Raw genomic sequence first — 24,051 nt, forward strand, 5'->3', positions numbered from 1 at the left:
TGCTTTGTCTCCCCAAACAATCCTGGATTGCCTGTTTTGCAAGAAAGAAGCAATCCATTCAATTGCCCCTGGTGAACAATTTCCTGACTTTTCTAGGGCCTCCCAGAGTTTTGTGTGATCTAGCAGATCGAATGCTGCAGAGAGGTCTAACAGTATTAATAGTCCTGATTTGCCTTTGTCCAAAATAGACAGCATTTCGGTCTGGAGGTCTAATAGCGCGTATAGGTATGCTGAAAAATCAAACACTCTTTGAAAAAATTGTTTGCAAATCGCAATCAAAGCAGGGCATTGCACCAATAAATGTTTCAATGTTTCGGGTTCCCATTCATTTAAACAGTACCGGCAATGTATTAACTTTTTAGAAATTATTCTCCTTCGCACCAATTGAAAATGTATCTTTTTTGCCCTAGGGCAATTTTTGCTTTGGGGCTTATACCATGTCAAACTGCACTTGTCATGGTGCAATGATTTTCTACTATTTTCAAATGTTTTTTAGAAATATGGAAAACGTTTCCCTAGTGCTAATACTTTGCAAACTTTGCACTTGCATCAGTGCAAAGTTTCATTAATCTGGACTCTGGTCTGCTTCCTAAAGATTCAAAATCCATTCTAACTAGTAGACTAATCCATGAGCTATATAGGTGATACACATCTGCTCCTGATGTCATCGAAAACTTAACTCAACAAAATATAAAATGCATCACCATAATGCCAACCCTTGCAAGCTGCAGTCAATTCAACAAGACCATGTTCAAAAAAGAAATGCAACCCACACTGCATATCAGCTCCAGAGACAAACTAGAAGTGCAAGGCATGACACTCCCTATATGTCAACAAGCAACAGCATTACTAAATATCTTAGAAAAATGTATCTCCAACACAGCTGGATTAGAAAAAGTATTAACCCTGTGTCTAAACGGCAGAGAAATTCCAAAATGTAACCTTGATGTATAACAAGGTTTAGTCAAGAAACATACAAATTCCATTAGGGTAGAGGTGGGGGAGGGCTAAAAAGCACTGAATGAAATGTGGGAGTTGGAGGGGGCCAGGGACCGAGTTTGCAACACAAAGCTTTCTGTAGCCTTGGCTATAGCCGTGAGTAGCCGACATCTGAAAGCAAACTGTGTCACATAAGCAGCATATGCTCTGAAGGTGAAAGGGACAGGGCAGGGCTGGTTAGGGGGCCATCTGGGGACTTTGGGGGAGATGGCACAGATGAGGGTGGCACATGGTGAGGTGCAAGTGGTGGGAGCAGATTTTTTTTCAGCCATTTTGCCTATATTTGCAGCTATATCCGAGGTTACAAAGGACTACAGATAGCCAAGGGTATGTGTAGTTTGGTATCCACAGCTATATAATTTGGGGTGTCAGTGTTTTATATTTTTTTATAGTACTTTGTCTAGGTACAGTGACGTTGGGGGTACAAAATAACTGCCCATGGTCAAAGGCCATGGTCATTGACCTGGTAGATATTAGAGAGTTTATTTTTTATTTTGGATGTGTGTTTTTAGACTTTTCAGTATGTGAGACTTTGGGGAAAGATAGAAGAAAATAGTTTAACAAAATCAATATAAAACAGAGCTTTTGTAGTCTAGTTTTAGATGCGCCACACAATGCATTTTTGGTTGTGTATTCTCACTTATTGTATTATGTTGTTTGGGTGGACAACATTTGCCTATCTAGTTTACTGTTATGTATTTTTTCATATTTCTTATTTTCCAGTTACATGACATTAGTACATGAGTACTATCGTTCAGTATTCATAATTTACGTTGGGTTGTAGTATAAAACTTGAAGTCAGTCTCCCTTTTAACTAAATTTTTATAGCCGCGGCTAAGGTAAAAGTCAATTAACTGTAGCCGCAGGCATAATAAACATTTTTTTTTATTTATTGTACTTGTGTATTTATGTATGAAGAGTAGTCTTTAAAAGGACTGTTTTGGGGTACATTTGGTATAGAACTCTAGCACACCAGGAGTACTGTTTTTATGTAATGAAGGAACACTGCATTTCCTTCATCGGTTGGTTGTACTCTGTCATGCCAATAGAAATTGGCCATGCAGAACTGTATGTTGTCGTTCACAATCCATAATTGGTTGTGGTCTGTATGAATCCTGAAACTGCCTTATTAACATTTCTCTGGGTTTTTTCAATGTTACTATTAAATCCAATGGTCCATCTCCTTTTTTTCTCTGAGTGAAATTGGAAAAAATAAAGATGGTTTGAGAAAATAGTTCCATTAGTTTACCCATGCCTTGTTTCATCATTAAAGTAAATGACACCCCTCGTACATTCTCCAAATCATTGCCTCCACAATGAATTAGTATGCCATCTTGGTGCTCTGTACTTCTAGACTTAACAAGTTTGGAAACACGTGGAACCAACAGCCAACTGTCTCCAATCAGCCACACAGTTTTGAAAGCAGCCATGATATCTGCAGTGTTTGTCTGTTTCCAGGAAAATGATTCCTACTTTGAATTTCTAATAGTTTGTATAAGTAGTGTATGTATGATGTGTGTGTGTTTGTGTTGCACTTTCTAATTGGTGGATGGTGCTATTGTTAGTTTTCACGGCTATTGAAAAGCCACCCAGCACGCAGCATTGCTAGTCCTGGGTAGACACCTCCCCTCAATTGCAGCCGCTGCTATAGAAGAGTAAGTGATACTTAGTGTGTTTGTGGACGTGTGGTATTAATGGATATTCAACATTTTTGATGGGGTGGCATGTTATATGCATTGAGTGTTTTGAGGATTATAAGAGTGGAGGAGAAGTATGAGGAGCAGGTTGGGGGCTGGTAGGCATTTTGGGGACCGTTTTGGGAGTTTGGTGCAGTGGAAATGCAATGCTGAATTTGTAGTTTTTGCACATAGCTGCAGCTATCAACAGACTTCTTAGAGGGCTCTTGTATAACCACTTCTATAAAAAAGCACATGTTTGGGCGTCAATACTACTCAGCATTTCATTTGTTGCATCTGGGCATTGGTTATATTTATTTAAAGTTGCATCTAAAATATACATTTTCCATGCAATAATCATACTTTATGTGGATGATACAGTACACATTTTTATTTGTGTATGTTATTTCATGTACTTGGTTGTTCACTTATTTGATTTGAAGGTTTCAAGGGCAATTTAATTTGATTTGGGACTTGGTGAAAAATGCACATGTACACGTGGCTAATAGTGAGCTTTGTGGCCGTGTTCAATATCTGTGGCTACATTTGATTCCCAGCAAGGTTTGTATGTGTTTACATGTTTCTAATTGGGTAGTGAAGTGTTACATTGTTAAAGTTGTCAATGCGTACATCATTGTGATAGGTGATAGGATGCAATGAATATGTCGGCCATTTTATTAGTTTACAATATATTCTTTTGTGGTTTTGATTTTGGAAAGTATGACACTCCCCTTTTCAGCTACTTTTCTCATTTTCACTGCAGAGCTCACAATGTACAGACTATGTTACCTGTGATAAAATATGATTGGCATTAATCAGTTGTTGGTTATTGTTCTATTGAAAGTTTAATTTGATGATATATTCATAATGGGGCTGTGTGGATTTCTTTGTTACTGCATTTGTTAAAAATGAAGTGCTGCTGCTGTATATGTAGAACATGTGTGGGTATAATTATTGAAAGTAGTTTATTAGGAAAGAAATGTAATTTTAGTGAGGTGCATGATATCAATTCATGAAGTATGCTTGTTGTTTCAAAATAAAAGCATTATCACAGAGCAGTGGAAATGTGTTTTTATCTACAATGATTTTTTAATCACTTATGGTGTGTGTTAAAGTGATTTTTGGTGTGATATAAAAATGTGTTTGTTTTAAAAGATTTTTATTTTTGCTGGTGTGGTGTGATATTTAGTGTGCCCATAGTTAAAGGTTCTGACTACTGTGGGGGCATCAATGAAGACTTTGAGGCAGAATCAGACGCAGGAATGACCCCTTGGCTTTGGACATATTGCTATGCAAACTCCTATTATGTAAAACACAATAAGTGTTAGGAAATGCTATGTTAGTACAGAAATTAGAGATTGTAAAATGTTGGGATAGTGTAATTCAAGTTTACTTGTGCAACAGTTTTAACTAGGAAACACTGTTTTTGTCCTTAAGTTCTTGTTGCTGTACTGTTATTTGCTACAGAAATACTGTCAGATGTCAATGGCAGTTTACTGCCCACAAAGTCCCGGACAGTCTTGTGATATCCATAAACATCTTAAATGTTCGGGGGCATCTATGCTTATTTGTGTATTACAAGGTTGGTGAAAAGAAGTTTTCAGAAAAATTATAGACCCAACCGTGAATGTTTGTACAAAGTCTCAATGGATTTTGTGAAATGGGGTCTAAGTCATATGACTATTGTATATACGTACATTTTGACAGTTTTGAAAAAATAAAACATGGACGGACTTCCAGCAAAGTCGTGTAAGGAGCATTGGCAAGGACCTGAAAGCATGATTATTTTTTGACTAGTGTCATAATGTAGGATACGTTTGGTGTCTGAGAAGTGGGCCTGACCCTCGGCAAACAGAATTTGTACTCTTATTTGTTTATTGACGAATGCAGAAAGGCTGATGCTTATGCTCCATGGATTTGGAGATGTGCCATTGTTGCAAGCCATGAGCAGTGGCCATTGGTTACATTATTATGGTATAGCGGACACTGAACTAAGATGCAGGGTAGGTGCACTGAATAATAGGGGTTGTTTGGTTTGGCTGGGGCCATGGTGGAGCCTGTTGCATAGACAAATGAATGATGATTTCCATCCCTGGCATTCACTGCTGATAACAACAAACATAGGTTTGTGTAGCAAAAAATATGTTTTTTAAAGGAGCTTTATAGTTCTTTCATATATGTGAAGAGGGACCCATCTAATGTTCTGTTTTAAAGCACAGGAACATTATTTATGATCAATTATGTGGTGCAAGTTTCCTAAAATGATGTGGATGATGCGTATTGAAAATTGCATGAGCACTACAAAAACTAAAATGCTTGCAGCTGATGTGTTATGTGTATGGAAATTAGCTGCACGTCGAGTAGGTGATTGCCCTAGTGCAATGCCACCAATGCTTAATGAACTGTTGATTTTGACAATAGTGTCTACTTTACATGTTCCAGTTTTTCAATCTGGCAATGTCTAAGTGCTCTGAACAATAAACATCCTCTTTCAAAAACGGGCTGCATTTTTAAAATATCTAATCTAAGAATAAATGTACCCTAAAAATAGCACAATCTCCTAAAACCACACGTCACTCTTATTTATATGTAAAATGACACTAACAATAATATTTTAAGGAAGAAATATTACTTGCCATACACATATAGATTGTCTGTCTACTATAAATTGTTTATACAACAAACACAATCATTTTTAAAGTGTATTATATCTTCAATTGTTTCAAAATATTTGAAATATTTTCAAACAGGTGAAGAAGTTATTCCTTCCCGGTTGGACATTTATAACATGTTCAATTACGAGAATACCAGCAGTGATGATGTTATCATTTGGTTTCTGAATTCATTGCCACTGAGGAAGAAGGCAACTTACATGAATAGCATTGCTGAGAGTTGACACTTCTTTAACGTTAAAAAAAGACTGTTCCATAAAAGAGGCAGAGGAGAGAGTAAAGGCACCAAGAAATGGAATTGTCTCCATGGCTGTTCGGACCCTCAAATGCCAACTCCCAGATGCGTATTGCACATGGTATACAAATTATCTATATGAAAGACAGAGGGGGAGTGAGACAGACAGACAGATGGAGAGAGATTGCGAGAGAGAGTGAGAGAGATCAAGAGAGAAAGAGAGCGAGAGAGAAAGTTTGCCAGTGAGAAAATGAGACATTGAAATGGGAGTTGCATGCAGAAACAAGTGGTAGGAGTGTTCGCAGGAGATCAGGATTTTCCTAGTTATGCATTTTCCATTTATAGGGACAGATTACAGAAATGCAAAGTTTGCCCAATTTCTAAGAACACTGGGACATATATGAAAATCATTGTACCATGACAAGTGCAGTTTGACCGGATATAAGCACCAGGGCAAACATCATCCAATTGCAAAAAAGACACATTTTTACTACATTTTTCTAGTACAAGCACGAGGGCAAACTTTGCCTTATTACAAACATGCATCAAAAATGTATCTTTTTGGCACTTAAGCAATGTTTGCCCTACTGCTTATAACATGCCAAAATTACCTTTTCATGATGCAGTGGTATTCTTATGTATCCCAGTGTGTTTAGAAAGTGTGAAAACTTTGCTAACAACGTGCAAAGGGATTGGCATTGCTGGGTGGGGCTGCTGAGGAGGTTTCAGGTGTATCGCAACAATTCTGATGACATAATACATGCAATAAGGAAAAGAGAAAGACATCATTTTGAAAAGGGAGAAGGAGGTGAGCGGAGAATGCAAACCTTGCAGCTAGTGGTAGAGGGATTAATGGGATTACACCGCGTTTCTGTAAACATTCACAGTAAAATCAGAAATCCGTATTTACACATTTTTGGGGGCACATTTGTCATCCTGTGACATACATGTTATACACTTAGGTCGTATAGTGTTTTCATAGAACAGAGTTGAGCGTACTCACATTACACTGAGATATTTTCTTTATCTTCTATATGTTTATAAAAGTGAACATTTGTGGGTGTGTTACTCGGTTTATGGCTAAGCGTTGTTCCTTCTACAATTCCACACCATTTCACCGATCTGCACCAAATTTTGCATAGTTACCTGTTAGGGCCATCTGGACAATACTAGCTACCTGATATTTGGCCATCCCACCACTTTCACTGGATTGAAGCACAAGTCAAAATTTGTTTGTGGTTTTGTGGCTTGGCGGGGCGTTGTTCCTTATACAATTCCACACAGTTTCACCAATCTGCACCATATTTTGCATAGTTACCTGCTAGGACCCTCTGGACATGGCTGGATACATAACATTTCGATACCCAACCCCTTTCCCCGGATTTCAGCACCTTCACACATGTGATGGTTGCCTGAAATCAGCAAAACATCAATTTGGCAATGAACTGCATCACACCAGGGTAAGGCAACAGGTGGGGAGAGAGTACGGCAGGTCCCGGTGTGCAGCAGCACACCAACACTCTCCTCCCCCCAATGCCTGCTCCTGGATATGTCATCCAGCCACACACGCCCGTTTTTGGTGCAGTTTACTTCAGAGTGCAAGGCACATAAAGCGATAAGCTAATCGGAACAGCGACCTACATGATCATTGATTTTTAACAATTGATGAGAAAGTCTGGAGATACAACCCGTGAGGAGCTAAAGGCTGCGCTCCCTCCCCCGGCACTGCCGCGGCTCGCAGCAACGTGGAAAGCACTATCTCTGATCACAACCTTCATGAGCCAGCCGCAGCACGACACAGACCCCACCGCGCAGGCATCCTGAGGAGGCGCTTGTGGCAGCAGACACCGAGACGGGGACCCGGAGCAGGCTGTATCGTCCAGCCGTCCACTATGCCAGCCACTAGAGGGTCTTGCACACACGTCGCAGGAGGGGTGGTGGCGGTATCCACACGGCTCAGTGCTTCCTCGGACTGCCGCCCCCCCTCCCCTGGACGAAAAAAAAAGGAGTTGGGCCTACCCCTGATGTAGAAACAGCCGCCGACTAGGACATACAGCGGCGGCCAACGGTCCCGCTGCTCAGACTTAGCTGAAACACCCCAGCGAAGCATGCCACGAACAACACACTGCACACAAATCTCGACCTGCAGAGCCCCCAAAATTGGACTGGTGGTGATATGGAAGGCCCGTGACTGAAGCAACCTTCTTGTTGAGGTCAGTGCCCTCTCTGGGCTGCCCCCATGGTACTAGCAGCAAACTTCATGCAGCTATAGCAGAGCAGACGGCAGGTCCTTGGAGGAACCCGCAGAGCCCACCACAACCCCAACCGGCAGGCGTGCGCTGCGGGAAGGATCAAAGGCAGCTCAGGCACAGAGGCACTAGAAGGTAAAAGCCATTCTAGGAGTGGAAATGTGAATGGATTGAGAAGGGTAGGTGCCCAAACACAGTGTGAGATATGTTCCCAGCCCCCTTGCCCCAACATATGAGTGTGGAACCACACAGTTGGATCTGAAGAAGGCTGCGGGGAAGAACTGCAACCCCCACTTGCATGTGCTTGGATACTGGGTGCAAGAGAAGTAAATAAGCGCCATACCTGTATCATCAGTGACTGCGGAGACCGATCGCCAGCTGGAGGTTGCTGTGAGTCGCAGGATGGGGGACATGCCAGGTGGACGGCACCCCCCTGGTGAAAACAGCAAGCCCCCTGGGGCGAGCAGCGGTCCATGGTCCTGTGTCCCCACTGCCAGAAGCTGGGCTGAGTTGTAGCGGGCAGAGAGCGTGATCAGTGGGGTGCCCTGCTGGCCGCCTGCTCCTCGTTACCGGCTGGGAGACCTTCAGACTGCGTGGCGGGCCCAAGACAGATACTTTAGCAGCAGAGGCCTGGAGTAAGCAGTGCCCTGATTACAAAATACATGCACAAAGGTATGTGCTCCTGCTGTGCAGGGGTGTGATCACTGCACGCAACCCCACAACAAACGAATCCTGTGATGCCCAAATAACACGGTGGGCCCTCTGACATACTCCACATTCTGTGCAGATGTGGTGCCTGCGCACCTGCGCACCTCCATCTGATTCACAGGGGCACCCTGCGTAAAAAGCAGCCCCAGTGCAACACCAACCTGACAAAGGATCTGAGAACTTTCTGGGGCCCTGCTATACCAACCCATCCAACCTGGCACTACGCATGGGAGCATAGTCGGTTGGGGAATACAGGGACCGGGGGCTGAGGAGCACCTCGCAACACCAGGCAGCTGCGGGGGTCATGAGAGGGGTCCCCATGGGATGGTGTGCCAGCCCTGACTCCCCCACATACCATCACCCCGAACCCCTTCAGATCACTGGCCCAAGGACGACAGATAGAGGGGGCCGGGCCGGCGTGCTCCCCCGCCATCATTTATCCGGAGGCCGGGTGCCACCGAGAAGCAACCCCCAGGACCAGGGGCATGAAACATTTGGCGAGAGCCCAGCCAAGTCCAGCACAGCGGGGGAGCCCCACGCGCTGCCTGCAGCACCCAAGACAAAAAGCAGAGGAGAGCTGCAATGGAGGCTCATACACCAAGTGAGATGGGTTGGGGGGAGGGTGCCCAGGAGTGAGGCGGCCAGCCCATCCACACAAATGCTGAATGCGCAACTGGTGCCTGTAGCACAAACGGCTCCTGCTGGCCTGGCTCCCCCCACCCCCAAGGAGTGGGTCGGCATGCAGGGCAGGGGACACCTGGAAGACACTGTAGCACAGACCCAACCCCGAATACTGTCGGGAAGTGCACACATATACCAAATACCAGGAGGCCACGCAACGAGGGAGGACAGAGTCCACTCCTTGAATCAGAAAACAGAGTGGGTGCGCCTTCAGACTACGCACACCCAGAGGCAGCACTTTCCCCCCATACAGGGTTACTGGGAGAGGCCCTGGAGGCACAGCACACACTCAAGGACAACACAGAGCCTCTTAACATAGGCCGCATGGCAAGTACTGTCAATTAGCACTCTACATCCTTGGTTTCAGAGAGACCCCTATGTGGTGGCTGTGTTTTGTGACCTGCTCCTGCTGGGACTGCTCCCAGGGGCTGACCTGCTGATACCCCGTCCAGACCCCGCCGCAACTCCTTTTGGCGGACATGTCCTGCACTTGGGAGGGCTGCGCCTAGAATACAACGGAGAGCACTATCTACACACCTCCTGCCTGCCAGCAGCCGAAGGGAGCATTGACTGGCCCGGCGTTGCTCAGTGTGTGCTGTGTGCAAGCGGTGTATGGCGCAGTGGGCGAGGGAGGCCCTGTAGTACATGGTGCAGCATTAAGAAGTCCAGAGGTACATGGGGCGATAGAGAGTCCGGAGATATCCTTAATCCTTGGAGGGGCTGGTGGACGCTCCATATAAGCTAAATGAAGTGAGCCTGAAGCACTTTGGGGGGAGAGCAATCCACCCAAAACACTACTACATCTCCACAACACGTCCAGGGTAAGCCCACGAAGTCGTGAGGACAGGTTGAAAGAAGGTGGTGGGTGAAGCCCAGCCAAAAGACTGAGGGGCACACCTGAGAGGAGAAGAGGCCCACAAAGATAGTGAGGACGCTGTCAGGCGGGCCCCCTACACTGAACGCGGGAAAACCCCAGAAGAGCAGGTTACTGACCACAGGGTGAAGCAGCATACGGGCCACAAAACACAGGCAGGGACTGCTAGAAGCCCAGGAAATAGATACCAGCATCAGTGGGGCACTTACGGAAGAGGGAAAAGAAGAAGAGAGGAAAGAAGGCTTGGATTAAGGGTAGCCCAAAAAGTTCAGTACACAAAACGGGCTCCCCAGAGTGGTAGATCGGACCAGTGTAGAGAAGCCATGACTGGCAACAATCAACAGTGGTCACTACGGCCTCACCGCAAGTTGGCTGGCCGCACCAGCAGCGTACGCCCACAGCCCTGAACAACGGTAGCCGTCTCGTGCCAGAGCGACCCAGAGGCCAGGAACCAAACCTAAGGCTGGCCCAGCAAGAGCAATAACCCCAGCTAGAGCTCAGGAAGGTCAAATAGAGAGGTGCTGGATAGAGAAACTCAGAACACATGCTGAATCGCCATCCCCCCCCCCGCCGGCCCTGACCACTCAAACTGTAGTCCTCCCCACGAAAACAAAGGCAACAGACAAAGAAGAACTCCTGAATTGCCTAAAGGGAATGAAAGCCAGATTGACAAACACATTTCACAGCCAACTGGAACAAATGAAGGAGGAACTGAAATCCTCCCTTCAGGAGGTCAGCAAAGAGATGGCAGAGATAGGAGAAATAGTAGATGTGGTTGAAAGCAGACCTTCGAATGTGGCAGTGGAAACCAACCAAAATAGTGTTTTTCTGGACCAGCTGGCTAACACGACAAATAACCTGGAACTCCAGACGGAAGACCAGGAAATCAGATCCAGAAGATCTAACATTAGGGTCAAGGGCGTAGCGGAATCGGTGCTTAACAAGGATCTAAAGGATATGATGCAACACTGCTTTAGCAACTTACTAAACGATACCCAGCCTGAGGCGATCGGATTTGACAGAAACCATCGGGTAGGCCCAAAACAAATGACCCAGGGACGAGACCCAGGGATGTCCTAATATTGATGACATCATACTGTCTGAAAGAAGACATTTTGACAGCAGAAATAACACAGAGGGATCTCACGATCAATGGCTCTCGCATACAGCTATATCAAGATCTAGCACTGGTCACCCTTCACAAAAGACGGCTAATGCAGCCAGTCACGAAAGCCCTTCGATCACAACAAATTCTATACAGATGGACGCACCCGTTTGGCCTTTCATTTACATGGGAAGGAAAACAGAGGAGAATCGGCAACTGTGCGGAAGGCCTAGCACTACTGCTGTCATGAATCGCAGGGTGGGCCCCTTTTGGGCCTCATGGTCCTTGTCACAACGGACTTATACACATTAATACCTCCAATATGGCCGTCCAACGCATTCCCTTCTCGCTCCATGCGTTGGCCGTAACCTTTCTTTATTTCTAGACCACGCCTTCCGCGGCTCCGCTCGTCTCAATGCTATAGCGATTAGCGACCAGACGTGTGCTCTGTAGTTCGCGGTTCTTCTTCTTTCCACTCCGCTATTCCTTCCTCGAACCCCCCCTTTCTTCTTCCTCCTGGATTCTAGTTCTAGCGAACTTACCTTGCCTCCTGGATTCGACCTCCTGGAAAACTGAACGCATTCTGGATTCGGCAGAGACATGGGCCGCCTTCTTCAAAACCCGATCCATCCGAAAGAAGGCAGCCTACAAGGACACCGGTAAAGAACGGATTCAGGTGAGAAGGGGGGAACTCTTTAACAACTGCACCTGGAAGATGACCAAACGGATACAGCCGTTCACCCGCGGCCCAACATGACAGGCCCATCTACCAAGCCGTGGGAGTGGTCGACAGAAAGAAAGCAAAGATGGGGAAAGAGCCCACAACAGTGCCAAAACTGATGGAGGAGAGAGATAACGCTCATCGAACAAGGCCCCTAATACTGACAATGGGTGTAGTGCCGACCGCAATGCACCAGAACAGTCTACACCTCATGAATGGACACATCTGCAAGGAGGTAGGAGGCCACATATCCTGGAAGCTGGGTCAGGTAAAAAGTCATAACTGGCGGTTTGAGATCTGGGAAAATGTTGAGGCCCAAAGCCTGTATGTGCTGGTCTGGAATACCTGTTTTTATTCTTGCTCATGTTATTGTTCCTTTTTCGTTTGACTATGTTTGGAAAGATGGGGGGAAGTGGAAACAACTGGACAGCGGGGGGGGAGGGGAGATACGCAGTAAGGAACACATCTCAAGGGAGGAGGATCCTCAGAGCAAAACTACCCCAACAACGGAAGCTCAGCCCATTGGGGATGGGGATACATAAAGATTTGCAATCCAACAGGGGCAGGACAATTCCTCCAATCGACCAAATCACTAATGGCCCATGGATAACTAACTGTCAGTGACAACCTGGAAAGTCCAGTGTCTAAACGCCCCCCGTAAAAGGAAATCCGTGGAACACAGACTCTCCCAGCTGGCATCCGACATTGTCTGCCTACAGGAAACGCACCTCCTCGAGTCAGACGAAAAGTGCATCCCCTCTCAACTCTCTCAACGCTATCCAAGGCGCTACTTTGCCTCAGCGGGTCAAAAGAAAAGAGGGGTAGCCATTTTGTTCAGTCGAGACCTACCGATAACGCAAATCACTGTCAAAAGGGACCCAGAGGGGTGTTACATACTACTCAAAGGCCTCCTGGTTGAGCTCCCCCTCACCCTTGTGGCTATATACTGCCTGGATGCTGCACAAAGCTTATTCCTTCACAATCTCCTTCCCATCATCATAACCTTCACTGAGGGCTGTTTAATAATGGGTGGCGACTTCAACCTAACACCAGACCCGAACCTTGACAAAATGCTCCCTCCAACGAAGGAGGACTTCGGCAAGGCCCTCGCCATGGCAGAATTTCTGAGGGAAACCAACACCATACACGCATGGAGAGTCTCCAATGCTGTGGTGAAGGATTACACTTCTTCTCTCACGCCCACCTGGGGCACTCAAGGATCGACCTCCTGCTCCTCTCTAGTGCTCTCATCCCCTGCGTCAACATCACACAATTAGGACACAGAGCCCTATCGGACCACACACCGGTCACAATGAAGCTAAGGGTACAAGGTCTACCCGACCCGCCCCACCGACACTGGAGGCTACAAGACCACATTCTGACAGATATAGCCATCAGAGCGGAAATGGCGGAAGCCCTCAAGAACTACCTCAAGGAGAACACCATCAGGGACACGCCGGAACCTATCATCTGGGACGCAATGAAGCCAGTCATTAGGTGGGTCGCAGGTGACTGAACAGCCCGGCTCCGATGGTTGAACAAGTTACAGCAAAACAAGCAAGAAGCAGAGGTAGCAGAGGGGGAACACATCCTCAAACAATGCTACAACAAGAAAGCGAGCCGCATACTACAAAAAGCGAAAAGAACTCTAGAAATGCACTTAGCAGACAAGGCAGCCAGAACACTAACCTACACAATTTTACTATGTGAACAGTAATAAAGCAAACCGACTGCTGGTTCATAAACTTAAAAAGCTGCAGTCAAGAAACTATATCCAATCTCTCTTGGATGGCCATGGATCCCTTTGCCACTCTAACACAGAGAAGCTGAACATTATGACAGCATATCAGAAAGGAATCACGACAAAATCCGCACAGTCTCAATATCTAGCAGGAGTTGAGCCGAACTCCCCGCACCCTTAACTGAATTCCCTAGAAGAGCCTATCTCTGCGGAAGAGGTGAGAGAGGTCATCTCATCACTAAAAAACTCGACCACAGGGCCAGACAGGCTCACGGCCCAATTCTACAATGCGTTCTCCTATATTCCCGCACCCCAGCTTGTGGCCCTGTTCAACTCTTTCTTATCATCGGGAACCACCACCCCCTCCACGGAGGATTCCCTAACTGTGCTCATACTGAAGCCCGGCAGGGACCAAAGCCACTGCGCCTCTTACAGGCCCATTACCCTATTGAACAATGATGCTAAAATATTTGCGAAAATTCTAGCTAACAAATTCTAGCTTTAGCCCCTTCTTCCAGTCATTATCCGCCCGGACCAGACCGGATTCATCCCTGGCCGTAGTACCCACGACAATATTAGGAGAACCATAAACATCATCAAATCTGCCAACAGGAAGGTCTTGGAAATTATGGTCCTATCTCTCGATGCACATAAAGCCTTTGACATGCTAGACTGGGGCTATATCCAAGAAACGCTAAGGCACTATGGATTCGGGCCTAACTTCACAAAATGGACACTAGCCAATTATCAACACCCATCCACTAGACTCAGAATGAATGGGATCAGATCCGAAATAATTAGAATAACAAGAGGTACAAGACAGGGATGTCCCCTTTCCCCTCTCATCTTTGCCCTCTCCATGGAGCCATTTGTGAATAGAACTCGCCACAACACAGCAATCCAGGGCCTGGAAATCAAAGGCCAAGTCTATAAAGCAGCCCTATATGCCGACAACGTCCTCTTAACACTGACCCAGCCCAAGGAGTCTATGAAAGCTCTGTGGACGGAACTGAAGGAATTCGGGCAGGCATTAGGATTCCAGGTCAATCTATCCAAATCCAAGGCATTGAGTATCAACCTCCCTCGAACGCTGACCATAGCGCTGGAAAAGGACTACCTAATTCCTTGGGTGAAAAAGCAATTTCCCTATTTAGGGGTCCAGCTACCAGTCACACCCAATAAAATATATAAAGCAAACTTCCCGCCACTCCTCAAAGAACTCAAAAGTGACCTAATTCACTGGCAAAAACAGGAAATCTCCTGGTTTGGGAGAATCACGGCTCTAAAGATGAACTTAATTCCCAGATTGTTATATCACACTCAGCCCTGCCCACAGCCATTCCGAAACAAGCGGTGCAGAAGTTGCAGATGAGCATCATGAAATATATATGAGAAGGAAAACAGCCACAAATTCCCAGGAAGATTATGCTCTGATGACGAGGGTGGGAGGCCTATGAGTACCAGACATTGAGAGATATATCCTGGCAGCGCAGCTCTCGCAGGCCTTCGCCTGGTCTGCCCCTACCCCGAAACCCTGTTGGCTGGAGCTGGAGGAGGCCTGGAGCCCAGTCCCGATAGTGTCACTGCCACATATGAAAAGTCACAGCGACCGAGCTGGCACACAGCCCCTATCAGCGACTGAAAACACAGTGTCAAACTGGAGGAAAGTGCTGCAACGGTGGAATAGCCGAAGCATAATAGGCCCACTCACACTGATCTGGATGAACCCGGAATTCTCTCTGGGCAGTAACCCCAATAATTTTCAGAAATGGAAAGGAGGACTAGAGAAGATGCAAGACTTCTTTGAAGAGGGAAAACCTCTGGACTTCGAAGCCTGCAAGGCGAAATTCAAAATTCCTGAAGCAGAGAGGTACGGATATTCGCAGCTTAGACACTGGCTCTCAAGCAGTATCATGAAAAACCTCGGAAGCAGAGACCTGCCAGCCTTGGAGCGAACCCTCACAGCGATACCCCCTAAGGGTAGAATATCAACCCTCTACAAGATCCTCGACAGAACTGACCCAACCTGCAAAGAACCATACATGCTCAGATGGGAGAAAGACATAGGGAGGCCCATTGAACTGGAGGAATGGGACCACATCTGGGCCAGAGCGCACAGAAGTTCCAAATGCGTAACTTACAAGGAGGGGGCATTCAAAGTATGCTATAGGTGGTATCAAACTCCAGAGACGCTCAATAAATGTAACCCCGCGATTCCCCCACTGTGTTGGAGAGGGTGCCCAGACAAAGGTACACTGTACCACCTACTATGGACATGCCCCAAGGCTACCGAATTCTGGAAAGCAATGTTAGACCAAGTCAACACGATCTCGGACCTCACAATTCCGTGGGATCCTGGTATTGTCCTTCTGGGAGCAAGCGGCGAGGGCCAATTTCCCCTATTGGGCCACAGAGCAGAACTATGCGCCCACCTACTGACGGCAGCTAAAATTTCAATAGCCAGGCTCTGGAAGAACCCAGAGGGTCCGGCAGTACAGATGTGGTGGATAAAATGTTGGGACATAATAGCAGCTTAGAAAATAACAGCCCTCCGGTTTGGGAACAGAGACAAATTTTACCAAACCTGGGCCCCATTCCTGGACTACACACAGAAATACCCATGCCTGGCTCGACAGCCTCCCTCCCTCTGATGGATAGACAAATATGATCAAAGAGAAGGCCGGAAATACAAGACACAAGCCACAGACAAGGGAAGCCAGCAGTAAAGACATAGGGCCTCATCACGAGTTCGGCGGTAACGCCGGCGCTATTAGCGCCGGCGCTAATAGCCCTAACGCCAAACCCCCCGGCGCTATTAGCGCCAGATCACAGGTTTGGCGGAAGGGTTATTGCCCATTCCCCATTAGGCCCATTCAGGAATTCCTCATTCCCCATTGGACCCAATGGGGAAAATGTGCGCTATTACCACCGGCGCAACTTTGCTGCGGATTTCAACCCAGCTGAGAGCTGGTGGGAAATCCGCCAAAGCCATGATCTGGCGGACCCTTAAATGCGGCGGTAATAGCGCTATCGCCACATTTAAGGGTTACCACCAGACTCGTGATGAGGCCGATAATGACCCAGAACTACCTTCGCCCTCCCCCCCGACTCTCACGCTTGCTGGAGCACATACAAACTAAATGAAGATTTGGTACCATGCAGGCCCATCCTGCGTTCGATGTACTCCTGCAGTCCAAACAGCATTCGCTGGTTCTGACTCCTGATATACAACCCATCATCTCCCCTCCCTTCTCCTCCCCCTCCCCGTCGTCCCCACTGAGAATTTACAGTCTTGTTGTTTTTGTTCATGCTTATTGTCTTTTATAATAACAAGCAACTGAGCGCTGCTTTCGGTTCATGTAAGATAATGCCGTAATGCCTGTTTGCTTGTAGAAAACCAATAAAATGAAATTTGAGAAAAAAAAAAACTATTGATGAGAGTATTGTGATGTCTGTCCACAGAACCTGTTCGGAGACGTTTTGGGTATGTTTACTGACAGTTGAATGTGCATGAAATCATTGGTATCTAGTCTTACTTCAACAACCAACCTGGCCATTTGATAAAGTTAGAACGCTATTCTCACCCATCTAGGTTTACATCCCAGTTAAAAGGATAATGCTTCTTGCACTTCCATTCTTTAAAGAATCTACAAACCTCTAACATGGCATTCAAACCCTTATATATTACTGCTCCCAGCATGCTACCTCAGATGGCTACATATCGATCAGGCTGAAGTCAGGCCTAAGTTTGCTTCTTTCTCTGTCTGGATGCCATTTAATATTTTTTTAGGGATATTGAGCTCACCTTGACAAACATTGTTAAAATGTTTAGTTAATGACTGGATAATAATATCACCCAAATTCGTTTTTTAATGTTTCCCTTGATAGAATATCAAGCATAAACATTGATCTACCCATGAGTGATGGAATGCTGATCAGTGAGCACTCAATTTTCCTATTTGATAATATCCATATTGCTCAAATATGACTATATCAGAAAGAATAGTACAATATACAAACCAGTGCTTGCAAGTTGTGCTATAGAGAAACAACTTTGTTAAATCACCTTCATACATGAAACTTAATACAAAACAATAACAGTTTGGTGATAATTGGCTACCCATAACACTGTCAGCTGTTAAGTACTTTTTTTTTCCTTGTGATAATTACGTCCATTGATATCTACACCAGTTTCATACAATTATAGATGTGCGTTTATTTGTATGTATGGCATATATTTATTTTCTTTAACCCAGAGAAAATTGCAATAAACACTAAAAACCTCAAAACGAATTAAGCCATCACCCTCACATAGGAGGGTGCACACAACTAGCCTGCTAGCCTCAGCCTAGGAAGCGCTGAGCAAAACCATGTAAGCCTCCAGAACAAGGTGTCATAGCTATTCACACCCCGGGGGTCCATTTGTGTCAAAAGGTGACATTTTGTATTTTTGGGGGGGAGATGGTTTCTGTGTGAACCGAGTCTCCCAGCCCAAAAAAACAAGATGGCTGTCGCCAAAGAAAATAGAAAAATGACTAATGGATAAACGGCCATAAAGTAGAAGCTGGAGTAGAAAGCACCATTCCAGCAGGTGAGTGGGTGGGGAGAGGTGAGGAATGATCAGTGATGTTGTGGGGTCTAAGAGATGGGAGAGGAAGGGACAGGGAGCTGATGAGGTAAACATATTGCGGCACTGTGAAATGGACATGAGTTGGCTAGTGAAATGTGGGTGGGACACTGGCAGTTCTCACCCACATTTTCCAACCACACCCTTCCCTAGGTATGAATGAGATTAATAGGCAACTGTTGGTGAGGTATTCCAGTAGGAGGAAGTTGAATCCCTTACCTTGTTGAGCTCATCTTCAATCTGACAGGCTTGTAGGCCTAGCTTTGAAAAGTCTTCCTCTTTAACTTTCTGAATAATGTCATAGATTAAATGATAGTCATCTGTTGTAATTCTTGAGAAATTGATATGTTGAGGAATAATATCATGACTTATGTTGCCAATTTGTATAAGGCTTGCAATCTTTTGTGAGTTTCTACAAGACACAAGAAAATACAGACAGTTTAGGTGATACATTCTCTGGAATCGCATGTGAAATGTAATGCTTCAAATAAAAATAAATAAAATGATGATTCATACAAGGTAATGCAGCTCTGATTTAAGATATTTGCTTTGAATCCCAATACAGCAAACACCACCAAGGTTGCCAGCACAGACGTGAAAAAATTGATAAATGACACCAGGACTGCATCGAAATGGCAGTTGTTGTCTCTCTTGTTGTAGCTTGAAAAGGCAATGACTCCACCAAATCCAAGACCTAGGGCGAAGAAGACCTGAGTTGCAGCTTCCCTCCAGACTTTGGGCTCCAGCATTATTTCAAGCTGTTTGAAATTAGAAACAATACATGTCGGTGATAAAATGCAGAAAAGTATGTTCATGATTAGACCATGTAAAAAATACAATAATGATGTCTAAATAATGGTTTAATTTTGGAAAAGTAAATATTAACACACTCAATAATATCCTCAGCAAATCATGGATGTTCATTCAGTTATCTAAACAGACTACAGCTAATTGTTCAGAATAGAAGAGAAAACATCTCTCTAATATTCACCTGTAGCGTGCATATAAACATTTATAAGGCTGTGAATAAGGAAAATACATCTTAAAGACACTGTTCAAGATGCTTGCAAAGACTGCACAACATAGCAGAAGCATGTTGCAGGTCAATAACGTCTTTGTCTTACCTTTAAGTTCCCAATCTTGCTACTTTCATTTCTAACTCTAAAATATGGCCAACTATGGCCAAGGAGACACATTGAGTAAGAGATCCGGCTCTGTGTCATCTAAATAAGTAGTGTTTTTGCTTGGCACCTAATTTAGCAATAATGTAGGAGTATAATGAAGAAAGTGAAAGGCACAATGTGGTGAACATTTCATGATAGCAAACAGTATTGGGTGCTGTAACATTTCAGGCATCATTACCATCTCAGATGTTTTCATTGCCAAAATGCAGCTAGCAATTAACACTACCATCAGTGGTAACCAGATTACAGAATGACTGCATATTGCAGGAGATCTGCAACCTCATTAGTGGTATTTTGGCTAAAGAGAGTGGTGTATGTTCTCCCTTCCTCAGTTGATGGTATCTCTGCAGTAAATCTGCTGAGATACCACCAAACCGTATTGCAGTGTTAGTCCCCTTTATTATGAGTCCATAAGACTAAGTGGGGCATTTCAGAGGAATTATTGCAGCAGCTCAGCAGCAGGTCATTTTGGCTTTACTCTTAAATGAATGATAAGATGGTTCAGCTCTAAGTGTTTTAGGAAGTGTGTTCCATAATTTGGCAGTAAGGACTGGGAAGCTAGACCATGAATACAAACGTCTATGCCATAGCCCAACTGACCCTGGACAGCACCCATGTGGCATTGGTGGCCCCCAAGGCCCACAAAGCAGTCTACTGAAAACGCAAGCACTACCACTTCCTCAATGTGCAGGTGACCTGCAACCCCAACCTCATCATCACCCACTGCTGTGGTGCCCGCTACCCAGGTTCCACCCATGACTCCATGGTTTTATGGAACAACACACTGCAAGGATACATGGTGAGTAAAACTGACTGCACCTATGCACTGTGAAGCACCTGACCAAATTGCAGAGGCGAGAGGGTGGACAATGACACAAAGCATGGCATGACAAGTACATGCAAAAACAGTACCCAGTAACCAGCCAGCTCCTGCACCATTGACAAGGAACAGCCCAGGGGGCATGCACATGTTGAACACGCCTTGGAGGACATGCAGATGGACAAATTCAGCAACAATGCATTCCATACACATGACTACAGGTACTCCAATGCATCATGCATAATTCTCACATTGCACTACACATCAGCAGAACTGCCATTGCTGCACCCATGTACACCCACCCTGCATTGCTGACCCACTGCCCCTAGAAGCGTTCGGAATGCTGATAGGCAACCCAGATAACACATGCATGAGAGCAATACCCAGCCACTAGACAGCCACCAGGTGCACATGTCACCAACAGACACATCACAAAACATCTGCTGTGACATAACAGGGTGCATGTGATGCCAATACAATCCATGATACCAATGACACCTCATGCACAGACATAGTATGGAAACATGCCTTGGGGTGATGCTCCATATTCATGCACATGATGACCATTGCCAGGATGCTGTGTAAGTCCACCCTCACACATATCTCAGTGACTAATTTAATGTCTGTGCCTCTACCCATGCAGGTGACTCCGGGCATCTGTAGCTGGCTTGGCAAATGACCCCTGTGCGTGATTCACAAACACCGCACAACATAGTCTACAACAATGCACACAGCAGGACCTGTGTGTGCATTGAGCACACTTTTGGACTCCTGAAGGCACATTTTCCCTGCCTAGATCAAACAGGCAGAGCCTTTATGAATGCGCCAGAAAAATTCAGAAAAATAGTGCTTGTGTGTGCCATGCTACACAACATCTACATGAGGAGGAATGTGCCCTTACCCCCTGACGTGGACATTCCACACCCAGAAGATGATGAAGAAGTGCCTGAGGCAGAGGCCACAGCAGGCAATGTCAGAGATGACATGAGGGATGGAAGACGGGCTCACCAGGCACTGATTGACAATTTATTTAGAGTAATTTCCCTTGCACAAGCCATGCACAACTGTGTTGCTGTCACTTCTGTAAATAAACTCCACAATGACACAATCAGGAATGTCCTTGCCTTGATGTAGTTCAACTGTTTTATTCTAACTATGTGCCCTAACAATCCCCCCTTCCCCTTCCCACCACCCTCTCGCCTCCCTCCACCAACTTGCCATCACACTATCCCCCACCCACCACCAACTCCCCAGCATGGCCACTCATGGTGGCCATTGTCCCAGTGTTGTTCACAGTCAGGCCTCTTCCTCCCCCTGTGAGCCCCAGGTTATTTCGGGCACAGAAGGTGCGATTACTGTCATGGCATACCCTCTCGTGACCCTCCATGGGTGTTGTGGAGGTGGATGGAACGGAGCTGGCCACAAAGTTCTGCTGATGTTTCAGTCCATTGCCCTGCCAGATGGTTTCCACAAGGGCAGTGACGACCTTTGCCAGTTCACGCCCACGTTGGGCATATAGTGTGAGGGCAGATGTGTTGGCTCTGGTTTCGGACATGTTGCTCACCATTTACCACAGACCTCTGCACGTGGCCACCTGGATGGTATCCCAGATGGACTGTAGGTGGGCGGAGTAAATATGGCCGATGGCATTAATCTCCCGCGGTCTGCGCTCCATGGCGTCCAGCTATTGCAGCACAATGTTGCCAGGTGGACTATGTGGTCGGGGAGGGGGGCTATGCACCGGGCCAGTGCTGAATACGAGGGAGCCATTGATTGGGATGTCCACATATGCCTCAGGTGTCGCTAGGCGCTGGAGATGTGGAGGGCTCCCTGGGGAGTGTGGGCCTTGGTCAAGTGTTGTCTCTGGGCTGGTGTCCCCGGTGGCTCCTTATTGTCACTGGAAGCAGGTGATGGCTGCCTGCCTGTGCAGATGGCTGCAGGTGGGGGTGCAGCTTGGCCTGCACTGCTCCTGGTGTCTGCTGATTTTAGTCCAGGGCCTGCAATGCCACCGGCAGGCTTGGCCTTGCTGGCTGCAGGTGTTGAACGGCAGTCTGTGTGCCTAGGTGACAATCTGGTGGGCCTTTGTGCGGTCGTGGTGGCAGACCTTGATGGCCTTGTAGCACCACTGCCTGATGGGCCGGGTGACTCCTCCTCCTCCACAGGGGACTCTGGCATGCATGCACACCTGTAGGGGACATAGGATAGTGCATCTGGTATGGTTCCACCACATTTATTGGCATGCATGACATGATTGCAATGGTACATAGTGCGACCCCAATCATGAGTGCAACTGGGCATGTTTGGCCATGGGAGGATGCATTTGGGCCCACCGTTATGGGGTTGCTTGTGGTGATGGGTGTGTGGCCCATGGCCTTTTAGTCAATGAACTGTGTTTGGGTAGAGCAGGGTGTCCATGCTGCGGCAGATATTGTCTGACATGCAGGTGTGTGGTCCCACATCCCCTCCAGGTTGGAAGTGACATGGTGGGGTTGGGGAGTGGCTTGTTCCTTGGAACTGTCATGGCTCTAAGGGCTACTGCTGTTCAGCCACCAGGGCTGTCTGTGGTACACAGTGATTGGCATGCTGGGAACATGTCTGTGTGTGTGATGTGCACTTCCCTGTGGCTTGCCTGCCCTTCCCACTGCTGTGACACTCAGTGGTGTCCTCAGTGCCCTGTCCCATTGCTGCTCTGGGGTGGCTGATGTGACGGTCCGTCACTCTGCCCTGTCAGCATTCCCAGCTTCAGGGTCTGCTAACTTGTGTCCCTGTCCACTGGAGCTTCTTATTCTGGTTTGTCATGTGTGCATGCATTGGGGGGTTCACTCACCTTTTGCCGCCTGTCTCTACCTCTGCACTGTCATCATCCCTCTATCCCCTCGAGGTCGAGCACGGTACTGTATTTTTCCTCCTGTGCAGTGGCTCCGCAGTGCCTCCTCCTGTCACCAAGAACTCCTGGCGGTGTTGGGACAGCAGTCCCTGCACCTTTACCCTCCGGTCATTCCACCTTTTCCAGCAGTCCTCACCATCACGGGTATGCTGGATTCTGCTGTGACCTTCTGGGCAATGCTGGTCCATACAGTTGTGTAACGCTGCCCACTGGTCTCCCTCTGCTGGGCTCCATACTGATCCTCACAGTGCCCCACTACCTCGTCTGTCATGACCACAATCTCAGCCTTGCTGAAGTTGGGCTTTCCGAGGTGATGTTCGGCCCACTTGATTCTTACCCGCTCCTAAGACATTTCTGATGGCTTGTAGTGCTGGATGGCTGCAGGAAGTGGGGATATATAATGGATTGTTATTTTCAAAATGTCCACCGCGATGCTTCCCGTTCAGTCGGTGATGCAATTTCTGCCAGTGATACAAATTTCTACCGGTGCTAATAGCGCCCATGCTAATAGTGCCGGCTCGCCGGCGGTAGCACTATTAGCACAGGTTTTCTGACAGTAGCCCTTATTTTGGTGCAATTTCCGCCAGACACTAATAGCGTTACTGTCGGAATCAGGCCACGACCCGACGGTAATGATATTTGCGCTCGGCAGTAATTATACTGATTTACTGCGCAAATCCTGATGAGGCCCATAGTTGTGAAAATTAACTGTAAGTAATTGAAGCTTTACCTCCTTGTCTGCTGTCCTAGTCACACTCCTTATTCTTTTCAGGATTCAATCCTGTGTTGGAATGCTAGGACCCTGGGTAATGAAGATCTTGATACATAACAGAAGCATATATACTTCTGGCATCAATAAACCGAGTACCATT

The 24,051-nt window shown here is 46.4% G+C and overlaps 1 protein-coding gene across 1 annotated transcript in view; it reads right to left on the reverse strand.

The window, feature by feature from the left end:
• The window catches only part of SLC6A15 (solute carrier family 6 member 15), a 778,634-nt gene that overhangs the window by 279,076 nt on the left and 475,507 nt on the right, over nucleotides 1–24,051 (reverse strand). Inside the window, exons 7-8 of the mRNA XM_069629318.1 lie at nucleotides 18,805–19,046; nucleotides 18,508–18,700 (exon numbers count right to left, since the gene is read on the reverse strand). Of these exons, the coding sequence (XP_069485419.1) occupies nucleotides 18,508–18,700; nucleotides 18,805–19,046 (435 nt within the window). The remainder of the gene's footprint in view (nucleotides 1–18,507; nucleotides 18,701–18,804; nucleotides 19,047–24,051) is intronic.

The sequence above is a fragment of the Ambystoma mexicanum genome, chromosome 12 (assembly GCF_040938575.1).
Source record: "Ambystoma mexicanum isolate Mex_15411 chromosome 12, UKY_AmexF1_1, whole genome shotgun sequence".
Lineage (NCBI taxonomy): Eukaryota > Metazoa > Chordata > Amphibia > Caudata > Ambystomatidae > Ambystoma > Ambystoma mexicanum.